Here is a 26,264-nt window from a genome sequence, read left to right as displayed (position 1 = left end):
AATATTACATAAATAAAATAAGACCAATTATTTTACAGACACTTCTAAAATTGGTTAGTAGGATAAGGGTAGAATCGACACTACGTACCTATGTTATTAAACATTCTCCATAACGTAAATACTTGGTAATCAAATTTAGCTGAAAAGGTTTAGGAACATTTCTATTTCAAAACTGAGAAAAAGCTTTTTATTTCGACAAACAAAAATGTACGAAAAGATTTACACCCATTGAAGATTCTACAGAAAATCTTTGTCATCTATAATTGCCTCCTGTCAGTAATATATCGAATTACCAGTAACCCTGTAGATATATATTTTTACGTAAACGACGTGGTTCGCAATATTGAATAAATTATTATAAATAAACAATTCATTATTCATGCGAACCACCTATGCAGGCTAGTCATGTAACATGTAAATAATTAACTTTCTAGTTGAATATGAATACCTTATCTCTACACCCGGGAGCAGATTACTTTAGCCGGCTTGGACGATTATATACGAAGATGGGGAAATATAATTCAATAATCATTTTATGTAATTTAGATACGTTTTCAGTTTTATCAATGCATTACTTAACTTTTTTCACTTCCTTTTAACATGAAATAGGTGATAATCTGATTGAAAAGGCTTACGGTATTTTATTTTATAACGTATATCGTCTTTGCTGTAACATCCTAGTGCCAAAGCTTATAAGCTGCTATGATATCTGCCAAAGCTCGAGTAGTTTAATTCATATTAACAATGCGTTAATAATAAACAACAAATAATAAACTGTAAGGTCTCGTAAAATCGCGCGACATGCTCGTAAAAACGAACGAAATGTGCAATTAAAAACACTTTAAATAGGTTAAGCGATTACCGCCGTAATGATTGCGACAAAACAACAACCGAGTGGTTAATACTCCTTGGCATATTCATTTTGGTCTGAAAAGTATTTAAATAGTTTTCTTGTAAATGACAACTGAACAGACGGCCTTTCCGTGCCTAAAAGTAATTCAAGTACTCTTGATTGATTCCACTTCGGCTCTCGAATTATCAGCAATAAATTATGCTTGTTGGATTATTTTTTTTATTCCTAGTTGCTACCGCAATTAAGTTAAAGATAAACCTTTTGATATTAGTGATCGACTATAAATGTAATTTACTTACTAATTGACTATTAATGCATGTGCAACAACTTAGTACTCAATTAGACTAACTTCGAGATGACGTATCTTTGACTTATTTTAAAACAATTACAAATCATAGAATATAGAAATATTGACATAATTGTAAATAAATAAATATCTTTGGACATTTTTACACTACGCTTCTAGTCCCAAACTAAACAAAGCTTGTACTATGGGTACTAGACAACGGATATAAAGATACTTAAATACTTTTTTTTGTAAATACATACATAATATACATAGTAACACCCAGACCCGTCACGGAAATATGATAGAGCCTTCGATTATGGTTTTTGGGTCTATTTGACTGCATTTTTTTGTAACTTTGGATTTGGTTTTTGGTTGAATGGAATGAATTGGATTAGTAAATCTGGTGCATTACCTACTGTAGGTAATGGTTGATAACCGACCTGGAAAATGTGGATGTGAATTGATAACAGTAACTTTCCTTGGGCGCATTCGTCAGCTTAGTTTACGATCGTGAGAGCGCGAACTGCTCAAGCTGGCCCAACATTGTTGGTGTCAGACAATGTCTAGGACAGCGCCCGCTGGGTACTAACGTGTCGTCTTCCATAGCGTGAGCTAACAACCCTTTTGTCGGACTTTACGAGAGGCCATACAACATCTCCATACACTAATATTATAAATGCGGAAGTGAATAACTCTTTCCGTCTATCTTTATGTTTGTTACATTTTCTTGTCGACGTTGAGAAAATTTAGATGTTTCTTGGCATAGTGAGATATAAAACTTAGTGAAATTATAGAAAGCAAAAATCAAATATTTTTGCCGATCGATAATAACAAAACTGACAATGAACAGTTTATATTAATACTGTAGTAGAGAACACGGTGAACAACAGCAATATAAACATAATAAGCGAATACTCGCTGAATAATATTTAATGAAATGATTACAGTTTCATCTGAATATTCTCATTGTTTTTATTTTGAACACAGAGCAAGGCCATGCGCAAACAATATAACCTGGAATCACAGTAGCCGAAGGCACTATAAAAACTTTTTGCTGCTAAGAAATTACAAAGTAAAGACCTATTCAGATTCAAAAAGCAATACGAGATTTCGCAATGTATACTAGTCAGTGATATGCTCGAAACAAAACTCTTTATCGTTTAGTTAATAAATACGATGTCATTGTTTCCAGCTCAATCGTTTATGATGATGAAAAGAACCGTGCATGAACAGATCATGTCATAACTCATCTTGTGCTTAATGGTCATCATCAGGCTTGCATTTCCAAGATTAAATGGACGTTATTTTTAGTGTAGGTATGTTCGTCTTTGCCTCCGAGAGCTCGCGGGCATACTCTGCGGCTGAAAGCATTATCGCAACATAGATCTAGAGGCGGCCGATGACCCGGCGTACCAGGCTGCCTCTACTACCAAATAGTTACAATGAGACGACTTGTTGACTTTGTTGTCTTGTTCTGCTAATGTGCTGTTGATACATAATCATATGTTATTTATACGTACATAGAGAGGAAATAACTACCTACACTTAGGATGCTACTTTAAATAAAACTGTTTTTTTATTTGATTACCTATTATGTATTTTTTTCTTATCTCATGGAACGGCTCTTATTGTAAAGGTATCCTAGTCCACTTTTTGAACTCTTGTAGCGATAATTTTTAGATGTGTAGTTTGTGTGTATTTTTAGATAATCTAGGATTAGGATTTACTTTATTAACTAAGAACTGTCAGATTGTATTATGCTGATGATATTATGCTTAGATGTTACATGTGTGTATACTATATTCTACCTATTTATGAATAAGTAACGAAATTATGTTAATCTCTGGAAATACAGTAAGGACACCGGGACAATTACTGCGTGTATAAAAAAATGTTACGAGTCACTTACTTGAATGCCTTTTGGGCGTAAAATAACATACGGGCAAGTAAAATTTATTACTTACTGTGTAAAATATTGCATGTTGTAGGCAAAAGTGCAAAACAAAAGACTGGCCTGTGGCCCTGAGCGCTTTTTTAACGCTGTAAGTAATACTGCTATAGGAGTAAAGAGCTATTTACATACATGAGGGACTACCCATTCTACCTAGCCACAAGAAGATTAAAATCATAATGGAATTAATGCATCGTATTTTTATTCATCTCAGTGTGTAGTTGTATAATGTTAGCTTAAGATACGGCTACTTTGTTTGTTGATGGAGACCGTTGGCGGTTTATTAATGAAATGATAAACAAAAATAACATAAAATATAAAGCCATCGCGGTAACATAAGTTTTATATGAAAATGTAACAAAATGTGTATAAAAATATATCGATGACAATACTGGAGTAAGCCTAGAAAAGTAACTTTCTTTATAAAAAAAAAACATTATAAAATATTCAAATTGATTTTAACTTTATCTCTACCTCATGTTGTAATACTTATTGATTTTTAAATATAATTTCCTTAGTCACTGTTCAAAGATAACTTTCTCTACAGCTTTAACCAGTTTTTACGGAAAATATGCGTAGTTATTTCCTTATTGTAATATTCATCAATGTAGCAGGAAATTGGCAGAAGTCTTTAAATATTCTGTAATAAAAAGTGCGATATGTGGCTATTTATAAAACTAGAAACTAGTTATACAATTATCCCTTATTATGGTAGATCCTTTTTGTGACACTTAATGCAATTGTAATGCAAAGGGACTTTAAACTGTTCTAAAAAGACGCCCATAAAAGTTTCCGTCACACCCAAAGGTATCAATACAAATACTTCACCTTTATCACAGCTTAATTGTTATTAGCAGGTACAACTTATAAGGTTAATGTCACTTAAACTTACAATTAGATCAAAAAAAGGGTTCCATTGTCTCATAAAAATGAACAGTTCGTCTCGCCAGTCGTATTTGTGGAGGCGAAAACGTCGCCATACTGAAGCCGTAAAGGCGTGGACGCGCAGCCGGCTCATCAAGTCGCCGGCTCTTCTAATTAGTAAAAACAATTCGCTCCGTACATTCGTTTTGTCGACCGCCCGCCAATTCCTCGTAGCCCGCTAGAGAGCTGCTAATTTCATCCCGGTACAGTTTTTTCGCGTCGGGCATCATATTCGGCATTTGCCCACTGGATCCGCCATCGAAATTAAGGGCCGAACAATGTCGGACAAAGCGGCCGTCCGCAAAACATCTCCGGCCGGATTCCGCGACCACTGCCTGTTTTTTAAATCGCCATCTCGCTTCACGATCCGCGAATGAGGCAGCTTGTCATAGCTGGGAAGCTTTGGAGTCCTATTATATGGAAAATCTGAATGCCGAGTCCGTTCGTAAAATATTACGGTCGTACTTTATGCAACGCATTGTTTTAGTCGGTCGCCGTTAACTACCTCGTTCGTCGCGCTGATGCTGTAATTAGGTTTTTCAGCTGTCAGATTTTGCTTACATCGCTTTGAAACCACAACTTTGTATTTGAATGGTTTGGATAGTATAGTAGGTATGCGGCAAACACTCGACCTTTTGTAACAGAACATACAAGTACCACCAGGTGGCTTTCAAACATAATATTTTACATGACTGTATTAAGTTATATTTTCTCAAAAAATGATGGAATTCGTACACTAAGATCGCTTGCATTATAAAACTAACCGCCAGAAACACTTTTTCAAATAAGAAGTGTTCCTAAAAAGTCCACTCTATCATTTTGCAAGCGAACACTATTTGTAATACTGTTATTTCTTATTACAGACGCAGCACTATATTCTTGTGGCGCAAGCTCAGGACAATGGTCACCCATCATTGTCTGGCACAGTAACGGTTTACGTGAATGTGGTCGACCTAAACGATAACGCGCCCATATTTGACCCTATGAGTTTCTCGAACGAAATTTTAGAAGATGTGCCTATTGGAACTTCTGTTGTGACCATCAGCGCTACCGACATGGATTCTGGTGAGTTAAACACCAAGGTTAAATATTAGAGACGTAATAGTAGGTACCTAAGTAGAATCAGTTAGATCCAATTTATGTAAGAAGAATGCATTTTGATTAACAATTTGTCTTATTCTGCTGCTAATTTAGGAGGAAGGTAAGACACGTAAAGATGCATAGCAAAAATTGTAAATAATACTCTAGCATTTCATGATTGTGACCAAAATACTTTAATCAATTATAATGTTTCTCGACTTTTCAGGCCTCAACGGCAAACTCACGTACAGTATTTCGTCAGGAGACGATGCTCATGATTTCACAATAGCACACAATGGCACTATTTTTACGGCAAAGCTCTTGGACAGAGAAGTTCTTCCAGTGTACAACCTCATAGTGACAGCCAAGGACTCTGCCAAGCCGCCAGAGCCACAGCTTTCTTCAACCGTCCAGGTAATGCATTTCACACGAAATATCGAAATAGTCCTTTATTTTTTCACGTCACCAAAGTTTGCTCTCGATGCGTCTGGCCCAGGAGTACGTTTACTTTAACAAGGTAGTGTCACTTCTAATGATCGCCTACTAACTAGTTAGTAAGAAGCTACGTAAAAGAATTCGAAAAGGTTTAGAATATTGTAATACTCGTATATTTATGAGCTGAAATAATAATGCCGATTTATCGGTAAAATGATTTGTAGAGAATCAATGTTGTTATGTTTACATATTATGATTATTTTCTTTTCTAGGTGACCATTCAACTAAAAGATGTCAACGATATGGCACCAGAGTTCATAACCCCAAACGTTACTTCAGTATCTGAAAATATTCCATTGAATACAGTGGTAATGACCATCAAAGCTGTCGATAAAGATGAAGGAAGAAATGGTTATGTTGAATACTTCATGACTCCTGATCCAGAAATCAATGGATATTTTTCGCTGGGTAACGTTGATGGAGTGCTAAGGGCCACTGGTAAACTTGACAGGGAATTAAAATCAAGCTACACAATAGTTGTAACAGCCAAAGATAGAGGTGATCCACCAAATGTAACCAAAACAAAAATACAAATAAATATTTTGGATGAAAATGACAACAGCCCAGTATTTGATCCCAAACAGTATAGTGCCTCTGTTCCTGAAAACGCTAGTATTGGAGCCAGTGTATTGCAAGTAAGTTCCATGATTATAATAACTAATCCTGTTTAATTTGATCTAACTAATTTCCTCGTTATAGCGATTAAAGAATATTTTGTAATTAAGTTTTATAATTTGTTTGCAGGTTTCGGCTACGGATGTTGATGAAGATGCCAATGGCCGAGTTAGGTATTCAATTGCATCTGGTGATGAAAATAGAGATTTCAGTATCAGTGAAGACACGGGTGTCGTACGAGTAGCTAAAAATCTTAATTTTGAAAGAAAATCTCGTTACGTTCTAACTATCAGAGCTGAAGATTGTGCTAAAGATGATATTCGATTTGATACAGCTGAGATATCAATATCTATTCAAGACATAAACGATAACCCGCCTACATTCCTGGATTCACCATACTCGGCATATGTAATGGAAAACGTAATTCCACCTAACAACGGATACATAATCACAATTCATGCTTATGATGCTGATTCACCGCCATTCAATAATCAAGTGCGCTATTTTATAAAGGAAGGAGATGCAGATCTTTTTAAAATAAATGCATCGTCTGGACAAATCTCTTTGTTACGAACATTGGATCGAGAGGCTCAGGATGAATACACATTATCGCTTGTAGCAATGGATACTGGTAAGTTAATCTTTTTTTCTAACAAAAGTGGATCCGAGTGGTTTCGTGATTACATAAATTATTATGATTATATTATGAAATCTGCGGACTTAAATGGTCCGAATTTTAATTTGAATGAATTAATAAGAATTTTAATTTTAGTGCTTTTTATATAGATTTTGACAGACTTTAGACGTTTGTCAAAGTTAAATTAAGATGGTGCAACCCAGCCTTAGATTTACCTTTTTATTAACTTGGTTTAATGAAAATAAATTATGTGGCTATCCAATCATCATCAACAGCCCTTTACAGTCCACTACTGGACTATGAGCCTCCTCCACTATAGTGGAGGGTTTTGCCATAATCCCCACGCTTGGCAGGCGGGTTGGAGATCGCAGTTTAAAAGATTGATGTTTTTCAGAGAGCGCTGCTGCCCGTTCTCTGTTTGATGTGTAGTCCCTAAGTCGCCTCTTACGACACCCGCGGGAAGAGTAGGGGTTGGTGACAAATGTATTCTACTCTGCCGTCACCACACGGCTGCTACATCGGCTATCCAATATTTAATAATAAACTTGTATTTATTAATTACAGGTTCACCACCTTTAACTGGATCGGGAACTGTGAAAATTATAGTGCAAGATGTCAACGATAACAGCCCCGAATTCGAGAGACAGAGCTACAAAGCTAATGTCAAGGAAAATTTACCACGTGATACTGTGATTTTACAACCCAAGGCTACAGACAGAGATCTAGGAAACAATGCAAAAATCAGATACAGTCTTCTTGGTGACAAATCTGAAAGGTTCCAAATTGATCCAGCCACAGGAATTATCTCTACAAACGCTACATTGGATAGAGAAGAATGGGATGTGTATTATTTGATTATTATGGCTCAAGACTCTTCTACAACCGATCCACGAACTGCTACAGCTAACCTCACAATAGTAGTGGAAGATGAAAACGATAATACTCCAACATTTTCGAAGCCCGTGTATGAGACTCACATCTCCGAGCGTACTATGAAAGGTGATTTTGTGTTTGGAGTCAAAGCCAAAGATAACGATATTGGCCTAAACAAAAAGATAATTTATAGCCTAAAAGGTGAACATGAAGATCTATTTACTATGAATGAAGAAACGGGTGTTATCAAAGCAAAAGAAAATATACAGAAATATACTAATAAAAACATGGCACCGTTCAACCTGATAATAATTGCCACTGATTGCGGCGCTACTCCTAGGCACAGTACAACTGAATTGATTTTAATACCAAAGTCAGTAACAAATTTCCCAAAATTCAGCGCTTCCAATAAACTAACATTTACATTTTCCGAAGACACTGCAGAAGGAGTATTAGTAACTAGATTATCAGCAACATCCCCTAAAAAAGGTCTAACAGGCCTCCTGCAATATGCAGTAGCAGGTGGAAATGTCGGCGACGCTTTGAGAGTAGAACCAATTAGTGGAGAAGTGTTCATTACTGGCAAGGGCCTAGATTATGAGACTATGCCCCTTTATGAAGTTTGGTTTGAAGTAAGAGATTCTGATATTCCTCCATTGAAATCTTTTATCGAAGTTGAAATAAAAGTTACTGATGCTAATGACAATGCACCAGTGATTGAAAATTTATTGTATAATGCATCTGTACTTGAGGAAGAGTATCCACCACAGTTAGTTATCAAAATTGAAGCACACGATGATGATTCAAACGAAAATGGAAGAATATCATACAAACTTGTGGATGACTTTGATGAAACCTTTCATATTGAACCCGAATCAGGTGAAATCTATACTAACATAGCGCTAGATAGGGAGTCTATAGCATCCTACGAAATAATTGTTGAGGCTGCGGATCATGGTGTTCCACAATTAGTTGGGACCTCGACTGTTATAGTTACAGTTCTAGATAAAAATGATAATCCACCCAGATTCACTCGCCTTTTCAGCGTGAATGTTACTGAGAATGCAGAAATTGGATCGTTTGTAATAAGAGTAACAAGCTCAGATTTAGACATTGGTGCAAACGCTAATGCCACGTATAGTTTTGTTGAAAACCCGGGTGAAAAATTTGTTATTGACCCCATTAGTGGGAATGTAACAGTTGCTAGACCATTAGATAGAGAACTTCAAGATGAGTATATCCTAAAAGTTGCAGCTATTGATGGAGCTTGGCGATCAGAAACGCCGCTAACTATAACGATTCAGGATCAAAACGACAATGCACCAGAATTTGAATACTCATTTTACAGTTTTAATTTCCCAGAGCTACAAAAGAAAAACAGTTTTGTTGGACAAGTTATTGCAACGGATAGAGATAAACAAGGACCAAATTCTATAATTTCTTACTCTTTACAACAAACTTCAGATTTGTTTTCTATAGATCCAGCAACTGGTGAAATACTAAGTAAATTCGTGATGAATTACAAAAGAACTTCCGTTAATTTGTCTCCAGAGAATACTTATTCTGTAGTCGTAGTTGCTACGGATAACGGAAAACCACCAATGTCATCCGAGTGCTTGGTAACAATTAATGTAGTGGATGCGAACAACAATGCCCCTAAATTCAAAGATCATGAAAAGTTTGTGCCTGTACCAAAAGATGCCACACTAGGAGAAAGAATTATAAAACTGTCAGCCGAAGACACTTTGGACTTCGGAATAAATGCAGAGATCGAATATTTTGTGTCTGGCGGCAATGGTACAGCTTACTTGACAGTTGACAAAAATGATGGCTGGATAATTGTTAACAAACAGTTCCATTACCTAGGACAATACTATGAATTAAAAATAAAGGCAGTAGACCGTGGAGTCCCACCCCAATCAGATGAAACTGTGATTATATTTGTAGTTACAGGAGATAACGATTACACTCCTAAATTCACAGCGTTGAGTTACCAGGTTATAGTGCCAGAAAATGAACCTATTGGCTCATCAATACTTACAGTCAAAGCAAGTGATGAAGATGATGGCCCTAACGGCATCGTAAGATATTCAATTTCTTCAGGAAACACAGGCAAAGAGTTCAAGATTCATCCCATTTTGGGTACTATTAGTATTTTACGGTCTCTGGACTTTGATACAATTCAAGAATATCGTTTAAACATAACTGCACGAGACCTTGGATTTAAACCTAAAGAAGCAACTGCAACCCTAACAATAATACTCACCGATATAAATGATAATGCCCCAATATTCAACAAGAAACAATATACAGCGTATTTACCAGAAAACTCACCTGTTAACAGTTTTATTTACAAAGTAAAAGCAATAGACATCGATTCACCCAAAAATGCAATTATAAAATATTACATAAATAATCAAATGACATCATTATTTCGCATTGATTCTAACACTGGAGAAATTTTCTCAAAAGAAGTGTTTGATTACGAAGAAAAATCCATTTACAAGTTGGAAATTCTGGCGAAAAATCCTGATTCTATTATGCAAAATACCACAGAAGTAATTGTTCATATAACTGGCGTTAATGAGTACTATCCTAAATTCATACAGCCAGTATTCCACTTCGATGTATCTGAATCTGCTGAAGTTGGCACAAATGTAGGCGTAATCCAAGCCACTGATCAAGATAGTGGCGATGATGGCATCATATATTATTTATTCGTTGGATCTAGTAATGACAAGGGTTTCAGTATCAATTCCCAAACTGGAGTTGTAAGAGTCGCTAGATACTTGGACAGAGAAACCCAAAATAGAGTAGTCCTTACAGTTTTAGCTAAAAATTCTGGTGGTATTCGTGGTAATGATACTGATGAAGCCCAAGTTATTATATCAATTCAAGATGGCAATGATCCACCAGAGTTCTTGAAACATTATTATGAAGCTTCTGTGTCAGAAGGTGCAGCTATTGGGCAAGAAGTTATTCAAGTCAAAGCCGTTGATAAAGATGTGCGACCACAGAATAATCAATTTAGTTTCTCTATTATGGGTGGCAATACTAACCAAGACTTCAAGATTGATCCGCAAAATGGTAAGATTGAGGTAGCTCGACATCTAGATAGAGAAACCATACCAACGTATAACCTGATTGTTGGGGCAATAGATACAGGAGTTCCCCCTCAAACAGGTACAGCAAGTGTGAAAATAACATTAACTGATATTAATGATAATGGACCTACTTTTGATGTCACCAGCTTTGAAGGTGCAGTGTATGAGAATGAACCTCCCAACACGAGTATTGCTACCTTATCTGCTAATGATCCAGACCTACCTCCAAATGGAGCACCATTCTCATATTTTATTGTGGGTGGGAAACAACAAAATTACGTAAAAGTGAACAGGCATACCGGGGTTCTTTTAACTACACGAAAAATCGATAGAGAATTAACACCCAATCTAGAAGTAGTTATTCAGATAGAAGACAGTGGAACTCCTGTGATGAAATCAAACTACACAATTTTAATTAAGGTCTTAGATAGAAATGACAATCCACCTACACCGAGGTCGGCTCATGTTTTGGTTTATGCATTCAACAATAAAGTCCCAAGTGGAAAAATAGCCGACGTGAAACCAAACGATCCAGATATTGTTGGCGATTACAAATGCAAAATTATCAAAGAATCTACCTCTGAAAATACTCTTTCCATATTGAGTATCAAGAAATCGTGTGATTTATACACAAGTGCTGTTAAACCTGGACAGGGCTACTCATTTTCTGTGCTAGGAAATGACGGAATCCACAGAGACGTCATTTCTTCAATCAGTGTGGAATATTTCTCATTTGATAATAACACCGTCGAGCAATCCGTAACAATGAAAGTTCTAAACATGTCTGCATCAGACTTTCTTACACAATACTATGGAAGCTTACTAGAGACATTAAAAAACGGACTAGTAAATAAAGAAAACGTGTATTTATACAGCATTAACGAAATTGGAAATAATTTAGACTTAACGATGGCTACAAGAGGAAACCATACTATTTGGAAAAGAGAAAACACCGAAAAATATTTAAAAAGCAAAGAAACTGAAATATCAAAGATGTTGAAAAGAGTAATAGTTGTCCCTTACTACCCTTGTGCAAGCCACAAATGTGAAAATAATGGTGTGTGTACAGATTCTATCAAAGTATTAGATGAAACTAAAATAACTGAAAGTTCAAGTTTGATACTGTCTTCGCCTTTGGTAAAACATGAATACAGTTGTCACTGTACAGATGGTTTTATGGGAACAAACTGTGAAAAACGACAGGATCCTTGCTCACCAAACCCTTGTCATTTCGGTGGACAATGTAAGAAACAGGGCCATGATTTTATTTGCAACTGCCCAGCGCGTCGTGAAGGAAAGATGTGTGAATTAGAAAGAGATGATGTTTGTAGTAGCAACCCATGCAAGAACGGCGGATCATGTAAAGAAAGTTCGGACAGGAATTCCTTTTTCTGTCTATGCCGTCCAGGTTATAGAGGCAATCAATGTGAAGCTCTTGTTGATTCGTGCCGACCTAATCCTTGCATGTATGGTGGTATTTGTATCAGTTTGAAACCTGGCTACAAATGCAGCTGTACTAACGGTCGCTATGGTACCCATTGCGAGAGTACAACATTTGGATTCAATGAATTATCGTACATGCAGTTCCCAGCTCTAGATGCATCTACAAATGATATAACAATAATTTTTGCAACAACAAAGCCAGATGCTCTTCTTCTTTACAACTATGGTGCCCAAACGGGTGGAAGATCAGACTTTATTGCCATTGAACTGCTTGGAGGAAAACCAGTATTTTCTTTCGGTGGATCAAGAACCTCTATTACATCTGTAGCTATATCTGATCCTCGCAAAAACCTTGCTGATGGAGGGTGGTACAAACTGACTGCAACCAGAAATGGAAGGGTGATATCACTGAGTGTTACATCTTGCACTGATCATGGAGATGTCTGCACAGAATGTGAACCAGGCGATGATTCTTGCTACGACGATGACACAGGCCAGGCTGGGTATGTATAAGTTTTATTTGAAATGCATTCTGAGACGTTAATATTGTGAGATTATGAAGTCAATAAAAACTCACGTTAAAATCTTTGAAATATTAATTTTGTAATGTGATATTTAGTTTGTTGTGAATAGTAATAACGTATAGTATTTTTTTTCTTTTCAGTACACTGAACTTTAACAACGAGCCGCTTCTCATCGGTGGACTACACAAGGCTGATCCAGTGCTAGAGCGTCCAGGACAGATACACTCTGATGACTTCGTTGGATGTATGCATAGTATTTCAATCAACGGGCGTATTCTCAACCTGACTAACCCAATACGCTCTCGTGGAGTAGAACCGAACTGTGAAAGAACTGAAAAGGGCGCTTGCTACAAGAAAGATGTTTGTGGTGCTGGAAAATGTCTAGACAGATGGAAGACCAACTTCTGCAAATGCGATGGCCACTTTTTGTCTCCTGATTGCACTTCCTCTCTTCAATCCATATCAGTGGGAGAAAATGCTTTTGTATCTTTTATAATATCCGAGAAACATCGAAGAATGCAATTGCTTGAAACGTTTTATGGCGGCAACACTGGATGGGATAAGAAAAGTAGCAAAACATCTGCAAAAGTTGTTCCAAAAGTACATAGCCCAGCAAAAACTTTATCTTTCTTCTTTAGAACTCACAGAAAAGATGGATTATTATTTTATGCAGCAACCGACAAATACTACACCTTGATTCAATTACTAGGTGGGAAAGTTAGCTACACTTCTAAACAAAACACTATCGTAAATATGACGCAAGAAGAACAACATGATGTTTCTGATGGTAACTGGCATAATATTACCCTATACTCATTAGGAAGAAGCATTCGAATAATAGTGGACAGTGTGAATGTCGGTGAAGAACTGGACGCTGCTGGTGTTCATGATTTTTTAGATCCGTACCTCACCATTATTTCCTTGGGTGGCGTGAAAGCAGAGTGGTTGTCAAATTATAACAAGTTTGAAGGCTGTTTGGCAAACTTTACTATAAACAACGAAGTCCAACCTTTCAATGGCAATGGAAGCATATTCAGAGAAATCGTCCGAAGTGGCAAGATCCTATCTGGATGCCATAGTGCTTTTGGTACAGGCCTAATACAAAATCCAGATCCACTGAGTATTGGAATCACTCTCGTCATCGTGTTCTTCATTATACTGATAGTAGCCATTTTGGGATCTTTCATTTTCTTCCGTCTTCGCAAGCAAAAGAAAGAAAAAGGCAATGCACCCACTAAAAGTAGTATGGTCCATTCAAAGCAAAATGGAGGACCTGCTATGCTAAATGCACCTAACTTAATTGCTGGAACGAATGATAGCATAATGAGCCGAAATCTACATAATAACGAAACTAGCCTAACAAGTTACATGTCAGATAATGCAGATATAATGAGAAACGTCGGACATATTGTGGGCCCCGAGCTCTTGTCTAAGAAATACAAAGATAGAGAAATAATGAATATCGATCCACCCCGACCCCAACGACCCGACATCATTGAGAGAGAAGTGGTCGGCAAAAGTCCTGCTCTAAGGGAAGATCACCATCCACCTCCACCACCTTCGACAAATACATCTCATCACACTCACGATCACCCGGCTGGAATGGATTTAAATTCAGAAGTACCAGAGCATTATGATCTTGAAAATGCTAGTTCAATAGCACCATCTGATATTGATATTGTATATCATTACAAAGGGTTTAGAGAAGCAGCAGGTGTGCGAAAATATAAAGCTACTCCTCCACCTATAGCTGGCTATCACCATAAACACCAAACGCCACAGCATAGGCATTCACCGCATCATCCAAGCGGGTATCCGCCTAGAGTGCTGCCTCAAGCTTCACAACCACCACCACAGACGAGGCAACATCAGACAACACCTCTAGCTAGACTATCTCCAAGCAGTGAACTAAGTCAACAACCAAGAATTCTAACTTTACATGACATATCAGGAAAGCCATTGCAGAGTGCACTACTAGCAACAACATCCAGTTCAGGTGGCGTCGGGAAGGACGCATTGCATAGTAACAGTGAACGCAGCTTAAACAGTCCAGTCATGTCTCAGCTTAGTGGACAGAGTTCCTCTGCTGGAAGGAAAACTCCAAGCGCCCCACCACAAGTACCTCAAGTCGTGTCAGTCGGATCAGGAGCAGTCGGGCTCACCGCTGAAGAAATAGAAAGAATGAACGCCCGACAGCGAACGTCTAGTTTAGTATCAACTTTAGACGCAGTATCAAGTTCAAGTGAAGCACCAAGAGGTGGAGGAGTCGGCCATCACATGTCACATCGACATCATTCGCCACAAGATGACAATAGAAGCTCCACCGGCTCCGACGATGAGAGCGGCAACGATAGCTTTACATGCTCTGAAATAGAGTACGATAATAATAGTATTAATGCAGATAAGCCAGAAGATGTTAGAAGACAGAACGTTAGTGGAGGCAGCAACACTAAGAAACCCATACTGCCACCTCCTTACGAGAGCTTTGATTCTTCCTTTCGGGGCTCTCTTAGCACTCTAGTCGCGTCAGATGATGACTTAGCCCCTCACGTAGGTTCTGCTTTGTATAGGCAAGCAAATGGATCCCCCGCTTCGGCCACATTAGGCTGGGACTATCTTGTTAATTGGGGCCCAAATTTCGAAAGTATGATCGGCGTTTTTAAAGATATCGCAGAACTACCTGATTCTGTAAATGGACGAATGTCTTCCTCATTAAGACTTCCAAACGGTACGCCAAAACCGTCTGAGGAGTATGTTTAATATTAATTAAAAACCTGTAAATATTAATGTTATTGTTGTAATTTAAGAATTTGTACAAATGTATTGTTGCGATCTTGTATCAAGGTCTCTAGATTCAATCCTCTTGCCATATGATTGTTGTGTTAATTGTAATTATTGTCTTAAATTACTTGAATGTTCACGATTTAAAATGCTTTTTACTTCCATGTACATAAATTGGATTGGTATTCGTGCTATCTTGGAAAGTAGGTATTGTGTTGATAAAATCTTTGGATAACTAAAAATTTATGTTTATTCCATTCAAAATTTCAGTTTTTACTCGTAAGAGCTCTGTCTGTTTATATTTTCATCTCATGTAAATAATGACGTAAATTATACGCTTATTTTATACATATAGTTATAATAAATTATTGTGATTGTTAGTTTCTTGTAAATGTATATTTTCCCTCACATGTAACATCTATGTGAATGCTGTAGTATGCACGCAGAGCTCTTAGAATAATTGTTAATGGAAAAGTAGCCATATTATTTAGTGAACAAAGTGCCAAAAGCGTCTTCTGTTCAAAAGAACTGACTAGATAATATTAATGTATATTGTATGAATAATAAATATAATTTCAAATTACTTACTTGTGTTTTATGATTTATGATAGAGTGACCCTCAAAACGCTAAGTAGTTTTAATAACATTAAGATGGTCATTGTGACTGAAAATCTCTGAATACATCTTCATCTGAAAATGTAATAGGCATCTACTAATTTGAAATTAAATCAATAGATTCTAATAATTCATCATCAATTATTAATGAACCAAAATATGTACCTTCTACAAGGATTTATTTTGGCTAGAGATGTATCAATATGCTGCTATAAGCTAACGGCTAAAATATTTATATAAAAACTTTTTACGCATAAATTAATTGTTAAAACTGTTAATTTGTTATCTCTTACCAAAATATCGTAAATTAAAAACCATATTTGTACCTAATTTCCGACTTAACCGTTTTGGCCTTGGTAAAGCAGCAAGTTAATATAAAATATTTATTTTAAGGTATTCAGGAACATTACATGACCTTACACTACATAATTACACTTACATAAAACACATTTTCAGTCCAAGTTCATTGAATAGATAAAAATGAAGTATTTTCTAACCAGCTAGCCGGAACCTGTTTCATTTCATTTGATAAGACAACTTCATTAAAAATTTGTCACGACTCTACTGGAAAGAAACGTAACTATATTCTTCCTACCTATTACTATTGTAACTCAGTACTGTTATCTGTTTAATTTTTATTATACAAAGTACCTGCCTACATAAGTGACCTATTACTTTTAACACTAGAAAGGCCGCCGTCCCATTTTTGTCCCACTCGCGAGTTTGATCAGCTCTAACTTTTTTATTTTTCAACGAAAGTCCATGAAACTGTTTGACTTTTTCTGATTTATTGAATTTTATCATTTTTTAATGTTTTTGATAATGTAACATTAATAGAATTTTTTTTTAAATCGGTTTTACCTAGAAGCGCCACTGGGTCAATTTTGTCCCACCCTGGTATTTGCCACAATAATTCGATGAAGAGTCCTTGTTTCGAGGAGATACGAAAGTGGAGAGATGAGGAGAGTTTAGGTGACTCGTGACAATGCAGAAATGTAAATATATTGTACTAGTTTTTGCCTGTGACTTCACCCGTGAGAAATTAAGTTTATCATAGAAAGACCTAATTTCTTGACACTTATCGTTGCTTTTTGACCAAATAACTGAATATTAATCTAAATTATAGCCTGTATTATGTTATTCTGAAGTATTAACAATAAAATTGCAAAGTTTTATTAAGATCGGCTTAGTATTTTTTGCGTAAAAGAGTGAAAAAACATCCATCGATCTAACCATGAATCCATACTCACTTAGTTCAAGTTTCAGGCATATATCCACCTATTCATCCATCCTATCCATTCATCAGTCCATCCATCCTTCAATTCATCAATATTTATTAACTTTTACATTTATAATATTAGTAGGAAGATGGCCTCTAGACATAAGCCAATTCATACATTGTATGATTTGATACATTTTTAAAATGTGTGACTTATAAAATTTTTAAGATTAAACGTACATACTTTTCATTGTAATTGGTCAAAAACTTCATTGTTTATGTACAGATAACAGAAAAATAACCATACCTATAGAAATTCCTAAACACATAGTACACCAGATAGACAAAAACCATACAAAAAAACTTTGTGCAAAATGTGCACTATTATTTTTAAGATATTTATTTTTTCTTTAAAAATAATAATGACTAGTTAAAGTAGTAATTTCACGATTTTAATACAGTATACCACCACGTAATATGTGACTATTTTTAGATGAAACCAAAAATATCTAAATTTTAATAATTCAAATTAAAATTGAATACATTTATATTTTTATAGAAATAAGTACATATTGTTTTAACTACATAGATAAACCTTTTTTTAAGGATATTACAAATAGTTTTAACCATAATATTCATGCCTGAAACTAAAAAATGTTACAAAATACATGCTGGGACAAAATTGACCCAGCGGCGCTTTTAGGGGGGTCGCAATCTTCGGCACTTCTAGTGTTAAATAGGAGATCAAAATAATGTCATGTAATAAGAAAATCCGAAATATCTCTTTTCATTTTACATAAATCTATTTTCATGGCTTACACAAATGTTTTATACATCTAGGTTTGTTTAAAGACTATAGATAAGTAGGTACATACGTTATGTTATACATACTGTATAATCCAATTTGTCCAATGGTACGAGTAGTAAAGGATTGATGTCTTCGAATGATATCTTTGATTGGAGTGAATCTTAGGACCCAGCGGATATTGCTTGCGTATTAATTAGCTGGAATAATGATTCCGGAAGCTTTTCTTACTTTTGAAGAAGTTTATGGGTTCAGGACTGGGATCGAATTCACTACTTGCAGACAAGAAAAAGGAAGTAATAAAAATTAGAGACGCTGCAAAATATGAAACATAGGAAATATAAACTGAGAAGAATAAATAAAACCACATTTCCTATTCTACAAGTTTACCTATCTTATCAAAACGACGCTTGTAGCAAATACGGTAGTGCCAATAGTAATATTTTAGGTATTTTTTGTAAGGAAACCCGACGGTTTAACTTGTACTGTGAGTACCTTCGGCGTCAATTAAAATTGATAACGACTCGGATATTATGCGATAGTGACATTTCAGTTTCACTCAGTTCGGTTTAGTTTCGTAGGAATGTAGCTGAAACGCGCGGATGTCTCCAGCTATCGAAAATTTTGTCATCGCCGTTTAAAAAAATATTCTATGAAATATTTTGTGGATGTCAAAAGTTACGAAGATACAAATGGATCTTTACATTTTGATAACATATTTTTATTTAGTAGGTAAGTGGTACTAGTAACTTTTTTAATTTCTCACTCGTACATAGCATAGTCTACTTGGCATCTCATAACTTAGTTTTATTCTTTGCTAGGGCTTAGTTGATGTTCTTCATAAAATCTTGTTACATCTTTGATTAACCAATGTGTGTTCATGTGAGTCCTCCAAAACGATAGATGAGTTTTGGTAAAATTATTAATATCCAACGTACTCAAGCTATGTAGTTCAATTAACTAATCTATGATAATAATTAAAACTATTATTTCATCACCTAATTCTTTCATAAGAAAAATTACAATGCTGATCACACAATTTAGTAAGTGGATAGGTTAAATTAAAGTCTCTAAATAGGTAAATATGTGGGTCATCTATGCAACCTTTCTTCTGGGGTTGTATCTAGTACAGTGCTGTTTGATTTTACTTCTACCTTAAAACTATTGACGGAAAATATAAAAAACTATAATATTTTCTAGCAAGCTGTCACCTTTCTACATAACATCGTGTGGTCGTAGCCTATGTCATAATATTATTTAACATTCTTTATTTAGATAAAATATGTAAATTAATCCAGTAGCTATGCTGGTGGCTTTTTTTTAATTTAGATTGACTTGCTCTTGATACCGTGTCACCTAAGGGGTTATTGATGAGATTTGTGATAGAGTTCTGCCAGATGTCTCAAGACTAAAGGCCTTTAAGCTATGTTAGTTGGATGTTGGGTGTTGTTTTATTCAAAGAATTAATTTAGCATTAATTTACATTAGAGAATATCACCACAGTATTTCAATTAACATAGGGGAAATAAGTAAACACTTACAAGAAAATAAACATTATCTTCGTTAGTTTTCCGCGAATCCCAGTTGATATTGTATTTGCTCTCTAATGGAAGCGTACTGTTCGCCTTGAAGTAAGTAAAAACTTGTTTATTTGTATTTATTTATTTATGAATAGAACGGTAGTATCAATTACACTATTCAAACAAGTAACAAGATTCAGAAATTGAAAATATTTAATTAAATACTTATACACAATTTAAATAAAGAAAACTACATAAATCAGATGCGATTATTTTCACAGTAACCGAGACATTCTACTAGTAACGTACTCCACCCCTCTGCAAATACGTCACATTTTGGGTTGGGTATTGTTTTGTTATAGTTAAATCATTATCTATGGTTAAATCAAACAACAGCAACATTATTCTTTTTCAATTGACGCTATCACACCCCCTCTCCCTCTATTTGTGTATGTTTGTGGCTTTAATGGACTTCATGTTCAAGCAATTTATTAAATCCAAAAGGCGGATATCATATCACTGCGATTAATCTATACAGTTGGGTTTCCTAAAGATTTTTATTGGTTTTGCTGAAAACCGTACAATATAGCCAGTGGCATAATTTAATGATAACACGTGTTCCTGCTTGTGTTCGTGCATGGTTAATTATGCATTTACATGGATAACCGTCAACAAAACGGTAGGCTCTTATCGGGAACAAGTTTAAGCTATTGACTTGACAGAAATTACCCGTAATTATTAAGATAGCGGCATCAACGTCATATCTAAATTTCCAATTAGGATAATTATGATAATTTTGAATGAAATTTCGCATAAAAATTTTGGGATTCGTTTTTGTTAGATGGATGATTGGACAACAACAACACCCACACCAATACTGAGTTTAATGCCTATTACTAGAAGACTAACTGACCTGGCGAACTTCGTACCGGTTTTGAAAATATTCTATAGCCTTTGGTGATTTTTATGGGTGAAAGATTTTCTCAAATCATTCCAATAGTTTCGGAGCCTACTCAATTCAAATAGCCAAATAATCAAACCTTCCATCTTAATTAGTGTAGATGTAGATTCAAAACTTAAAGTAAAATTCATTTAAGTACATATTTGATTAATATCCCATTAAAACCATTTTTCTTTCTTTCCTTCATTTCAGCCCTTACTTTAGGTGCAGAGCAATCAGGACGTAGTTCTTGCGTCACACCGCCAATGGAATGTCCTAACAAAAATATTACCTTTTGGCTGTACACAAAGTAAGTGAGACCCTAAAGAGCCATAAATGCTGACAAATTATAAGGTTGGCAGGCTTTTAAAACAGGTGTGTTATTAAAGGTCCAGGAAATTTCATCCCAGTACATGTACGAAAGTTATTCATCTCATTCTCAGAAACCGAATTAAATTGATTAAATAAACAGCCGCGAATGTAAAAATCTGTTTTAAAACTTATATAAGATCAAGATTTTTATTTAAATAGAGCTTTCTGTTTGTATCGATCGAGAAAGATTTTCGATTCTGCACTTTTCAAAAACACATTTGACTAAAAATCAACTTTAGTTCGAAGTAAAATCCCTACTCGTAATTTTGTTCAAAGCTACACGGAACCATTACCATCACTCACAAAAACTACTTTATCATTACCAAAAAGATTTTTACTTCTTAACTGCCAGTGTTACCATATAGTTTCGTAACTATTAGGTAATCTGTGGTTTCGCTTGTATTCTAGAAGCAACCAGGATGGCTACCAAGTGGCGGTGAACGACCCCGAGTCGATCAGCGCCGCGCCGTGGGTGAGGGATGCGCCTATCAAGATCCTGGTCCACGGGTACACGGGCCACCGGGAGTTCTCGCCCAACACGGAAATTAGGCCAGGTACTGAAACCGCAAATAGATTTATAGATAACACTGTTTTTTGCGATAGCGACAGGTATCACGTAGGTTCATCAACGAGTTAGAGTTCAACTCGCTTGAATGTTAGACTCTACACTAGGACGTTTCCGGAACTGAAATCGTAAATAGATGCGATAGATTAGATATCACGTGCTTTGATCAATGAGCTAGAGTTCAACTCGCTCAAACGTTTTACACTAGGACACATTTTTCAACACCCTGTATTATTTCAAGAGTTTGATGCACTCGTAAGTTCTGGACTTTACACTAAACGCAACTAAAAAAAAATTGGAGTTAAGTACTCGTGATCTCCGATTTGTGTTTGGATATTGCTATCTGGGATCACCCTAATTGATAGCTTTGCATACAGGACTACAACGCCAGATGCAGTTGCAGGTTTGGATCTCGCCAGGGGCAAATGTTAGTGTGATTAGCATAATCATTTAAACGCGGAGTCATAGACTAAAGTATGTACTACCCATAATGTAGACAATATATTAAGTGTACCTAGTTATATCCGATAGAGCAGCCTTATTACAAGTTCTGCTAGTTTGGGCCTATGTTATAGTGTGACAAAACCATTTTTCTTAGATTTATTTTATTGGTTGATCAGATAACAGAAAAATTCATATCGATATTATGTCGCAGTTCGATCGAGACATTTAAATCTTGATATGACATTATGGCTTTTCTAAGGAGTCTTAAGGAAAAGTGGTAATTTCTAAACACCTAGGTACGTTCAATATTCCTGCAACTGCGTTTCCTACAACATTCACTTTTAGCACTCCTTTAACGCGCCGTAGATCTAATATCAAAACTATGAATATATAGATATCGATTACTCATTAAAATATTTGAATCGCTCATATTTGCTGCTGCCTAGTTAGGAGTAGATCTTGTAGAACTGCATATTTTATTATTATGATACTCGAGTTTCTCAAGCTTTTGGCATAAATACCATCGATGATAAACCGTTTTCAAGTCTAGTTAATTTGTACATATTTCAAACTCGAGAACTAGTTGGCCTAGTTAGGTGTTACGTGATACCTAACAACAGTAATTATAATATTTCGAGTAAATGAACTACTTACAAAAGTCAAACAGAAACGACCTTGCCACCAACAAATAAAACCCTCTTTTCAGTTGAAGATGCATTAATTTTCTTGAAATTATAACTTTCAATTCGTAATAATCATCATCATGAAGTCACTCATTGCGGTCTACGTTATTATTATTAGTGTCAAGGAAAAGCTAACCACAAGACATTTAACAAAACTACCTGTCTACATCATGAAAATTTAATTAATGTAGCTACTGCGACTGCATCAGGCCTATAGTAACAAAATGGTGGAAAATTGTGGACGCAATAATAAAAATAACTTTATTCCAGCTTACATGCAGTGCTGCGACTACAACATTATTTCGGTGGACTACAACCCTATAGCTCGTGAGCCATGCTACATGAGCGCCGCTCACAACACTGAGCTGGTTGGCAAATGCACAGCTCAACTGATCGACGAGCTGGTCTCCGCATATGATTTTGAACTCTCAAAGTTCCATGTCATAGGATTCAGTTTGGGCGGACAAGTTGCTGGGTTTGTTGGGAACTATTTGACAGTCGGCAGATTGCATAGGATCACGGGTAAGAATTCTCTCAGGGTTTCGAATACCAATCGCGTTTAATCGGGCAATAAGTTGGTACCGGAAGAGCACTTATATTTTTGTTGCAATTTCGCCCCTTACATGAGAATGCTGCATTGTCTATGAAACACGTGAATGTGAAAACTTACAAACTGTTTTTCTTCGTGTTTTTCATAGGAGCTTGACTACCTAATTTCGAGATGCATGATAATGAATAAGTACCTTTTATTAGGTATCTCTTACAGCACTAGATCCCGCTTTACCATTGTTTGCGACAAACGACAACACGAAAAAAGTAGACCCCAGCGACGGGTTGTTCGTAGATGTCCTACATACTAACGCTCTGGAGAAGGGCAAGCTGGAGGCATCGGGCCACATCGACTTCTACGCCAATGGGGGAATGACTCAACCTGGCTGCAAGCCCACTGCTGAACAGAGTAAGTTTTTGTGCGAAAGCTACCTTTCGCACTACCTGTGCTTTAGTATAGGCTAGTTGCCTAAAAAAATTTTTTTAGTCCGTAATGTTTAATATCAAAAAATATTGGACACGTATATTTTTATTTGTCAATCTAACAAATAATTACATAGTTATGGTGCGTTGAAGTTGCGCACGACGTCACAACGTGCGGCATTTTTAAGCAAGCGTTGACGTCACGGGCCTCTTCTTATGAACTTTGGGGCGCTTTATCTCTTTAAATTTTCATTAGTTTGAAAAAGTGAAAAATACGTGTAGAGTATTTTTTGATAAGTTAACTGACGGACTAATTAAAACTCTTGCTTTTTGACCCAGGCAACATCCCCATTTCACTATTTACCTAAGTAGTTCATTGCCTTTGCCTATATGTTGTGATATGATTGCTTCTTATCAAGAGTAATTCAATATTAAATCTGCTTCACATTACAAAACATGGTAGTTTTTTTCAAAGGAATATTTTAACTTTGTTATAAATAACTAGCTTTCCGCCCGCGGCTTCGCCCGCGTGGAATTTTGTCTGTCATAGAAAAACTTTATTGCGCGCGTCCCTGTTTCAAAAACCGGGATAAAAACTATCCTATGTCTTTTCCCGGGATTCAAGAAACTGTCTATGCCAAATTTCATCAAAATCTATTCATTGGTTTCGGCGTGAAAGCAAGACAGACAGACAGACAGAGTAACTTTCGCATTTATAATATTAGTATAGATAGTATAGACTAGTATAGATTTAAAAAATATCAGATAGGTAATACCCATCTATCTATATTATAGACCGTGGTATAGATGTTTCCAATCATACATGCGAAACTTTACTATCATTAGGTATAAGTTTAAACTACAAAAATCTTTTGATACGTAACCTATGTAATGTCTGTAAAATGAAAAATCGTACGGTTTACTCGTACTTGACCTCAAATTCATACAAATTAAAATGCAGTGACATCTGTGAGGTAGCACTCAGACCTCTTGCCTTAACATTTTGCGTATAACGAGGGGAACGTAAGGAACCCCTCTAAAATATAATGCGCGTCGACTCTCACAGATGGTAGCACTGCTCGTTCAAACAGCGGGGCCACTACGAATCGAGATATCTGCTTATTCTGCTCTACCTGCTTCTTTCACCCTTGCGAGCATCTCACGATGTGTGAGAGAGAAGGTTAGAACTGTGATACGGCGTTGTGTTATAGAGTAGCCCCTTTGAAGCGACTCCAATATTGTTTCCCCTTATCAGGTGTTGTGGATGCTCTTTGGAGGAACAACATGTATGGTTTTTTTTTATATTATAAAGCTACAATAGAACTAAATATGTTAAAAATTGAAATCTGAGCAATTTTGATGTCGGATTAGATAAGTGTCCCTATATCATTGTTTAGGCTCTTTTCCTCCAATATTAAATTATAGGTACTAGCTTTTCCCATGACGTTACATGCGTAGATGTTTATTGCTAGGGTGATCCATAAAAATATAATCGAAAGATATTCAAATATCTGCCTTAATTTCCAGCAAAATCCGGCTGTGACCATGCTAGAGCTCCTGCATACTATGCAGAGTCCATCACCACCGAGAATGGATGCTACGGCACCCGGTGCCAGACCTGGATAGCGTACATGATCGGATGGTGCGAGATGGTCCACTCTGAAGACGTGCTGTTCGGCGAATATGTCCCTCATAAGTATGGTTCAATTTATATCTAATCCTTTCCTATCCTAAACGCCTACTATTCTAACTTCTTCTGTTGTGTGATGTCACAGCTCTAAGATTAGGTCTATTTATATTTTTAACGACAGACATTTATGAGGTCTTCAAAAATTAAACGTACTCGTACATCCATTCCATTCAAAACAAGTAATTCTTAGAACCAGTATTTTGTTACCATCTTAATATACGACAACTTCCGGGATTATGTAAAATCTAGACTCTAGAATCGCCATTTAATGTAGCCTCTGTGGTTGAGGTGAAATAAGTAACTGTCTTTAAAAGCCAACTGTGAGAGCAATGTATAAAATGAAAATGACCCAAAATTCTGGAGTTAATAAGATATCAGATATGTCTGTCGTACAGGTATCGCACACTGATTGTTGAATCAAACAAGCAGAATTTTTAATCACTGTCAGCAAAGTAACGACACATAAAGGAACTTCTCTATGGTCTAAACAGCTTTATTAATTAATCTTAAGACAATTAAGTCAAGTAATCCTTAGAATGTTCTTCGAACAAGTGCAGGCAACGGAACACTTCCACTTTCACCGTCCGTTTCCCCTTTTGATTCGGCCCCACTTCCACCGACCTATGTTATAATTGTTACCTCACTCGGTTACAAACAGCACAAACCTGTATTCAGCACATTGTATATTCAAAGGTGCCATCAGAGAAATGGGCACTTGTCTTCGTATTGTCTTTGCTATCTCTGAAATGTATCGCATTGTTTCAGTTGTCACATATTTGTCTGATAAAATCGCGTTGAACATTAATGATTTCTTTAATAAACATACAACTATTTTTAATTATTTTCATTTATGCTTAATGGTTCTCCTTT

General features: G+C 36.1%; 2 protein-coding genes across 2 annotated transcripts in view; both read left to right on the top strand.

The window, feature by feature from the left end:
* ft (cadherin-related tumor suppressor fat) overlaps positions 1-16,156 on the top strand; it is a 117,692-nt gene extending 101,536 nt beyond the window's left edge. The window contains exons 4-9 of the mRNA XM_028308362.1: positions 4,881-5,082; positions 5,324-5,511; positions 5,805-6,227; positions 6,337-6,838; positions 7,409-12,767; positions 12,929-16,156. Coding sequence (XP_028164163.1) covers positions 4,881-5,082; positions 5,324-5,511; positions 5,805-6,227; positions 6,337-6,838; positions 7,409-12,767; positions 12,929-15,548 — 9,294 coding nt within the window. The 3' untranslated portion in view covers positions 15,549-16,156. The remainder of the gene's footprint in view (positions 1-4,880; positions 5,083-5,323; positions 5,512-5,804; positions 6,228-6,336; positions 6,839-7,408; positions 12,768-12,928) is intronic.
* A 2,636-nt stretch (positions 16,157-18,792) lies between these two features.
* The window catches only part of LOC114355481 (pancreatic triacylglycerol lipase), an 8,258-nt gene continuing 786 nt past the window's right edge, over positions 18,793-26,264 (top strand). Inside the window, exons 1-6 of the mRNA XM_028308343.1 lie at positions 18,793-18,940; positions 20,882-20,978; positions 21,449-21,594; positions 23,003-23,254; positions 23,499-23,690; positions 25,232-25,400. Coding sequence (XP_028164144.1) covers positions 18,877-18,940; positions 20,882-20,978; positions 21,449-21,594; positions 23,003-23,254; positions 23,499-23,690; positions 25,232-25,400 — 920 coding nt within the window. The 5' untranslated portion in view covers positions 18,793-18,876. The remainder of the gene's footprint in view (positions 18,941-20,881; positions 20,979-21,448; positions 21,595-23,002; positions 23,255-23,498; positions 23,691-25,231; positions 25,401-26,264) is intronic.

This window comes from Ostrinia furnacalis, unplaced genomic scaffold, assembly GCF_004193835.3.
Source record: "Ostrinia furnacalis isolate ACB-3 unplaced genomic scaffold, ASM419383v2 OfSCF2414, whole genome shotgun sequence".
NCBI lineage: Eukaryota > Metazoa > Arthropoda > Insecta > Lepidoptera > Crambidae > Ostrinia > Ostrinia furnacalis.
Note: the sequence above shows the minus strand (reverse complement) of the source record. Positions and strands in the feature narration are given on the sequence as shown.